We start from the raw sequence: 7,887 nt of genomic DNA on the forward strand, positions 1-7,887 counted from the left end.
ATTATCCGGAATTCGGATCATCCGGACTTCGGATTATCCGGACTTCGGATTATCCGGACTTCGGATTATCCGGACTTCGGTTCATCCGGACTTCGGTTCATCCGGACTTCGGATTATCCGGACTTCGGATTATCCGGACTTCGTATTATCCGGACTTCGGATTATCCGGACTTCGGATTATCCGGACTTCGCATTATCCGGAACCAATGGGGTTTATTGTTTTTATAATACTTCATTGTATATAGCATTCAAACAACACATGCTTATACACTTAAAGTATTAATATTTTTGATTCTCTAGAAATTGTCTAGAATATACCTTATTTAGCAAAACAACGTTTGCCGGGTCAGCTAGTTACAAATGAAAATGCAAATGCATTGAGCAATAATTTTGTGAATGTAAAGTTTTAAAACAATATTTTTAATATGTGCTCTATCATTATTACTATCTTATGAATCGACTGTAGTCCAAAAATATTCAAACTGAAAATGAAGAATAGGAATTGGTTGATACTTGTAAGAATCATGGACGTTAATCGAGTTATAGTAACCCACTTATCAGGACATTAGTTAAAATATATTTTTCATGAATAATTTGTCAATTTTTAGCATAGAAAATTTTAGAACTTATAACTAGCAATCTAAAGAGAATATAAACTTGCAAATTAGACAAAAACACTACCTAAAACTAAAATAATTTGTAAAATGCAATTATTATTTTCAAGTTTTTTAATTTCACTTAAAATTTTGTTTACATATACATATAGCATATATTCATATCGAGGTTTAATTTTAGGATTACATGGTTATGCTAAAAATATAGCTCTTAATATATATCTTTGATTTGTGTACATCTCTACCGAATATTCTCTAGTTGTAGTTGTATGTATTACATACAATATATATACTATTAAAATGGTACTTATTCACCAGGAATACACAAATTTACTAATTAAGCATAGCTCTGCGACTGTTCCAAGTTGGGTATATGTCTGTTACCTTTATCAACCCAGTTTCTAAGCCTGCCTCTTAATTCTTCCAAGCTTTTTGATTTGGCTTTGTTTATCCTTTTATATTTAACATCTTTCGGTTTAATCACCGATCTGTGATTCGACATGACTCGATTATAAACTGTGACTTGAGTTTTAGGTGACTGTTCTTTTGGTAATTTATCTGATGAGTTGTATGTCCAAGTATCAGAATCATCAGATTCTTGAGCAGCTCTTTCGGTGTGATTTCTAAACCCTTCCCGTTTTTTCTCGGCGCTAGTTTTCTCAGTTCTTTGAGAATCGAGTATACCACTAGTACTGGCCGACGATTGCTGCTGCTGTTCAGTATCTTCTTCCACACTATAAACGCTTTCCAGGACTTCTGGACGACGTACAATAAGCTACTTTTATATAAAACTTTATTCAAACCAATTTGGTGTTATGGTATACAATTGTGGGGCAGTGCTCATAAGACCAATATAGAAATTATACAGAAATTTCAAAACAAATTTTTGAAAATTGCCTTAGGAGCTCCAAAATATGTTCCCAACTGGTTGATTCATGCTGACACGAATACACCTACCATAAATGAAGTAATAACAAAAACAGCACAGAAGTATAGAAACAAGCTAATCAATCACCCAAATACATTAGCAAACTCATTGATAACAGAGAACTATCGTTGAAGGTTGAAAAGAAAAGCGCCACTGGATTTAAGCAATCAAATCTCCTGAGAAAAAAATGGAAATAACTTAATCATTATTTATAGGAAATTATTTAATAAGTAAATATTGTAAATTTTATATCGAAAAAACAACTACTGAGTTGTTTTTTCCAACAAGTCAAAGTAGTATACAATGTACCTTTTCGGCGGACTATTGTAAATCCATTAAATTTACTGAATGTCCTATACTGGACAGTTGTAAATAAAAGAGTTAATAATAAAAAAAAAAAAAATAAAAATAATAATATCGATAACCGGCTTCACAAAAGGATCACCTATTCTATCTTATCAAAATCGGCGCTATACACAATATAAATTTTTAAATAAAACATATGTAAATATTTTAGCATGGAAAATCGATATAGATCCAAAGAAATCGCAGTCAACGTGTATGAAGATATATCACATGAAATGAGAAAGTTTTAATTTTGGAATTTTGCGAGAGCTTGGCACCAATCGTAAGAAGAAAGAAAGTCATTAAGTTAAGAAACTTAATTTCATGAAATTTTAATATGCAGCATGTTTTTTGAATTTTTGGAATGTAAACGCTCTTATTGTACCAGCCTCCCGCCGAACCATCTTTTTACAATTATTAGATAAATGCAAGATATTTTATCGATATTTTCTCCAAAATTCTGGATTCAATTTTAAAAATTCAAAAACTTTTCGAAAGATGTCATTATATTTGTGAATGGCACAAATTCGGTTTGAGTAAGGCCCTATTTTATAATTAATCCTACAATATCATAGATCTACAAAAAGTATTATAATCTCAAATTTAGTATCTCAAAATATTTACCTCAGTAGATTTTTTCCTGTGAGGACTACCTCCGTTTTCACTGACCGAAGAGCTTTCGTCCGGCGGAGAACATACTTTTGCGCCCTCACTAAAAAAAGAAACCATTTTATGACTAAAATAATTATAATATTGTATAGATAGTATGATTTAGAATCGAAAAATAAAAATTAAATTTATTCTTAATATATGAGCCTTGGTAAAAACTATGGAATTCTACTCAGAAGTCCCAAGTTCGATACCACTGGCAGCCTGATGTCAGATAGTTGTGAGAACGGTTATCACTTGGAAATATAATTCCAAGCAAAAGTATCCCTTTTTAAGTGTGTTATCACAATTAGCATATCTAAAGTATGTTTGTATGTATATTAGGTTGGTCCTTAATATGGACATTTTCGAATTTCCTTGCACCCAAGGGCTCAAATGGTTCCAAATTGATAAAGAACAATTCTCTGAAAGTTTTAGATCTTAATATTATCTTTTAGATAAAGCGCAATTCAATAAAAGTTTTGTATGGAAATAGCATGAAACATCTTTCAAAAATTTTGCAGGGCGTCGAATTTTCAATAAAAAATGACACAAATTTTCACTTTTCATTCATTTGTCGCTAAGTTATACCTAAACATTTTTTTAGTAGTTTTCAAAATTTTTTCCATGCTATTTCCATATGAAGTTTGATTGAATTGCGTACTATCTAAAAGTTAATATTAAGAGCTAAAACTTTCAGAGAGTTTTTTTTATCAATTTGGAACCATTTGAGCCCTGGAAAGCAAGGAAATTCGAAAATGTCTATATTAAGAACCACCCTCTAATGTATATGCATGTATATATATATATACTAGCTGACCCGGCAAACGTTGTTTTACTAAATAAGGTATATTGTAAACCATTTCTAGAGAATCAAAAATATTAATTAATAATATTAATATTTTAAGTGCATAAGAATGTGTTGTTTGAATGCTGTATACAATTAGGTATTATAAAAACAATAAACCCATTAGTTTGTCTATAGTTTGTCAATACAATCAAACTGCAAGTTTTATACACTTTCTATAGAAAACATCGTATAATCCAATCCAAGTCATATTTTTGGTCTTTCGACATATTGATTACGTTTCAAGTTTTTCAGATTCTTTTTAGATTCTGGATTTTGTGTATAATTGTAATAATACTACTGAGCTTATACAAAATTTTCAAATTTCTGCGAGGAGAGATAAAAATGAATTAAGTATTTCTTCTTTGACCTGCTTTTTGAATAGTTTCAAGTTACATTCGATGAATTAAAGTAAATTTAATAAAAAGAATATATGTAGAGCAGGGTGAGACACAAAGGTCCAATTTGACTTTGAGCAAATATAAACTATATTGTGAAAACCATAACAACTATATCACAACAAACAAGACATATCAAACAAACAATTATCTGACTACGTTCAATAAACTGACTTCTACTTCATCATTGTAGAAATGTGCTTTTTTGATGTCTTCCAAAAATTTGTTATCTAGACCTTTTTATCCTATATGCGGGGTAACTTGTAACGGGCAGGTGGCAAAAGGTTTAAAGCCTTATTATAATTTTAAAGATATTTTACAAAATAATTACATTTTTAACTAATGCTAAAACTACCAACGGAAGAAAATACTTTTATTATGGATTTGAAAGATTACCGTTTATCTCCCCCATTTCAAAGATTATCGTTTTCAAATCAAGTTTATAGCTGGTTATACATATTTTTTCCTCTACTTTCAAATATTGTTGTTAAACAATGATTAACTTTACTGATTTTTGGCACATCGTGTGGACCTTTTTAATCCCGGACCTTCATATTACTATCTATTCTGCAATAAATTCTGGGAAGATTATAACTGGAAAAATGTTATTCGACAAATGTCCATTTGATCGATACCAAATTTAGGTTCTGAATTGAAATAACATAATTAAAAAATAATATATCCTAGAAAATGTTTTATAAATACCAATGAGTATATAATTATATAATGAGATCTTTCAGAGCACCCTGATTGAGAAAATATGATTTGCAAAAAAAAGAGTGCTACAACACCAAAAAGTCCATTTTCATATTATCATTTCAAAAGAGTTGATATTTTGGGTTTCTAGTAACACTTGCGGCCATTATTTATATATAACGTTTTTGTATATAAATAAAACTACAAACAGCTACTTGCTACAATTTAATCATAATTAAATAATATTCACGTAAAACATCCTATTAAACGTAATCGAACATCATCTGTCAAAAACGTTTGACATTTCAAGTATAAGCCACCGTCCATTGTTTTATTTACATTACGCTTAAACAAAAATTTTCAAATTAAAAATGTAAGTTTGTACGCGATTTTGAAATAATATCTCACCTTTCCGACCATCTCTGGATTGGCACGAATTTTTCAAGACTAAGACTGGTCAAATCGGTTTAGCCGTTTTCGAGTTTTACTTGGACTTTGAAAGAGAGCTCCATTTTTATATATAAGATATATATTATCAGATCTAGATACATTCCATTATCAGGTTTACAACTTGCTTTTAAAATATTTTCAAAATCTTTCTATACGAGTAATATTTACCTCGGTTACAACCAATCACATCGCACAAACCATGTGACAGAGACAGCGCTCTACAAACTCTATTCCTGTCCCTGTCGCACGTTGCTCTGATTGGCCAGTACATTGGTTCTTAATAAAACAAATTGATTCTGGAAACAAATAATGTTGAATAGTTTTTATTGCTGTCACATTCGGGATACATCATATTTGGTTTCACATTTCATTCGTCCAAAATTATAATAATTTATTACAAGTATTTTGGATTTACGCACATAGAGATTCTTAAAATATATTATTTTTATTGGTTTTTATCAACAAGTACTAATTATTAACCCGTACCCCGCTTTGAGTCGTTTCGTTTTGCGTTAACTGCGATTGACAAGTATACTCGTCATGGAGCAGAATTTTGTGTATCGACGAATATATTTGTCGTGCGTGTAAATTAGATACTATTGCGTTTCGCGTTTCTTTTCTTAAGTTAGTAACTGCGATTGACGTGTATACTCGTCAAGGAGAAGTGGCAGAATTCTGTGCAGCGAATATATTTGCCGTGTGTTAAATTAGATACGTTCATAGATAAGTAACATAATGGATACGTTTGTGTTTTGTGTGTTTTTGTGTTAGTCAACTGCGACTGAAATAAATAAAACAAAAAAATATAAATCATGGAAAAGTGCCCGAATTTTGGGTATTGACGAGTATATTTGTTGTGCGTGTAAATTAGATACATTTGCGTTTCGCGTTTCTTTTCAAAGTTAGTTAACTGAGTTTGACGTGCATACTCGTCACGAGAAAAGTGACATAATTTTGTGCATTGGCGAATATATTCGTCGTGCGATGCTCATATGGAGTAAAGTATATATAAGAATATGTTGTTTTATGCATTTACGAGTAATATTACATCACAAATGCAGCGTTAAATGAAACTGATATGTAAAAATACTAATATTTCAAAAATTTTGATACTGTTAACGCCTCAAAACTAACCTCCAATGGAAAAAATATCAATATAACATTAGTTATTATATATTATAGTTAAGCGTAACTGAAGTTGGCTCAAAGTTTTTGTACTAAAAATGTTTGTCTTAAGAAAGTCTATGTGCGGGTATGTCCCGAGAAAAAATATACAGGGTGTCCCATAATTCAACATCAATCCGAATCAGGGTGACAGAATTAATTGAAACCATTATGAAAAAAATTAGAAAAAAAAAAGTCGTATACATCTCGAAAATTTGGGGCATTTAAGAATAACCTAGAAATCTGGTGAAAATAAATAATTTTGGGTTTTTTTGATCAATTTTGGAAAAATTCAGTCAACCGCAGTCAAATATTTGTTAAACCACAAACCCAAAATTCGTCATCTTTATAACTATTCTCTTTAAAAAAATGTACTAGTGCTTTGGCAAGTATCATTAAAAGTTTGTGCACTCAATCAGGATTGTAAAATAGTACAAACTTGTTAGTTTCATCCTAAAAAATCGAGTGAAAAATAAAAGTCTCAAATACCCGATTATTGTGACTCCAACAAAAACGTCACTATCTATCTGCTCACTCTTGGTAAACTTGAACGCTACTATCTCTCTTTCTATTTTGTATTCTTAGCCAAAATTTTAGGTTGATATAATAAGAATAGATTTTATCCCCTGTTTCGCTTGACGTTTAATTCGGGGTACTCTGTACATTAGGGTTGTCCTTAATATGGATAATTTTGAATTTCCTTGCTACCCAAGTGCTTAAATGCTTCGAAATTGATAAAATTATCTAAAAGTTTTAGCTCTAAAACAATATGATAGAGAGTGCATGATATTTGGGTAATGGATACAGTGTATGTTATCTGTGGGTAGTTGACGTGAGAGTTGGATTTTGTCTTTGGCAAAGTTTCGCACGGTACGGAACCCCTTCGTTTGTAGTTCAAGCTGATGCTGAGAGAAACTGCTCCACAATCGCTGCTCGCACCTGATGTGGGAGCACTTCGATTTGGAGGCGTGCGTCATTCAGGATCCACATACAAATTAGGATCAACTTTAAAACTTCAAACTTCAACTTTTTTTCAGAAATTGAAATTTTTTGCACATCTTTACGTTTCAGAATATTTCATTACTGTACGGAAAGTTCCAGCAATTTGCCACGATGTCATACACCACTAGTTACTCACTTAATGTAATAATGGCAGCCGGAACCGATCCCCTTCCCCATGAATAGATCTCAAAATTTCTCCCTGTTTCTGCACAGTCGTCAAATTTAAACTCTCGTCTGCTGGTGGCAGTGTTGGAGCAGGTGCAGAACCGCTCCGCCTGTTGAGAGACCTGTATCTGCTTCCCTGCACCTACCAAAAGCATCGGATCAACATTTTCTTTTTGCCAGCAACTTACTCTAGAACTTCTTTGTGAAGTCGAAATTCCAGACTGATGCGGTGCCGTGGATAATGGAACTAGGCCTGGAGCCTTTAGAGATTCTGAAGACGTTGACGACCCTGAAAATGGCAATACAAAATTATGATATAGCTCAATAAAAATACAATTATCCTTTTCCCACCCTGCTGGTTGCTTCCGGCAGCAACATATCGCTCGTGTCCTCCATTCAAATCAGCAGCGGTACTCATATACCCTCTCTGGTTCTTGCCGCACCAGGCTGTAAAGGTGAAACGTCTGAAACGTCTGCTGTCTGATTAAATGCCTTGAACCACCACCAGATGTACCAGATTGCCCAGAGGACCGTGTTGCAATACACTGCTCATCGGTCAGCATTTACAGAAGTCATGGAGGTGATTGAAGTTTCTGGTAGCAAGTTTTCAGCTGATAGAGGACGCCAGAG

At 32.5% G+C, this 7,887-nt stretch overlaps 1 protein-coding gene across 1 annotated transcript; it reads right to left on the reverse strand.

Moving 5' to 3' along the window:
* Positions 1-927: 927 nt before the first annotated feature.
* On the reverse strand, positions 928-7,675 carry LOC113370435. The gene is made up of 5 exons (XM_026611135.1): positions 7,609-7,675; positions 7,446-7,546; positions 7,254-7,399; positions 2,512-2,599; positions 928-1,389 (listed from the first exon to the last, which is right to left on the reverse strand). Exons 1-5 carry the CDS (start codon positions 7,673-7,675, stop codon positions 952-954), a joined length of 840 nt encoding a protein of 279 aa, XP_026466920.1. The 3' UTR covers positions 928-951.
* Positions 7,676-7,887: the final 212 nt, after the last annotated feature.

Source organism: Ctenocephalides felis, unplaced genomic scaffold, assembly GCF_003426905.1.
Source record: "Ctenocephalides felis isolate EL2017-DRISC unplaced genomic scaffold, ASM342690v1 CF-g0.4_SCAFFOLD_00090, whole genome shotgun sequence".
Lineage (NCBI taxonomy): Eukaryota > Metazoa > Arthropoda > Insecta > Siphonaptera > Pulicidae > Ctenocephalides > Ctenocephalides felis.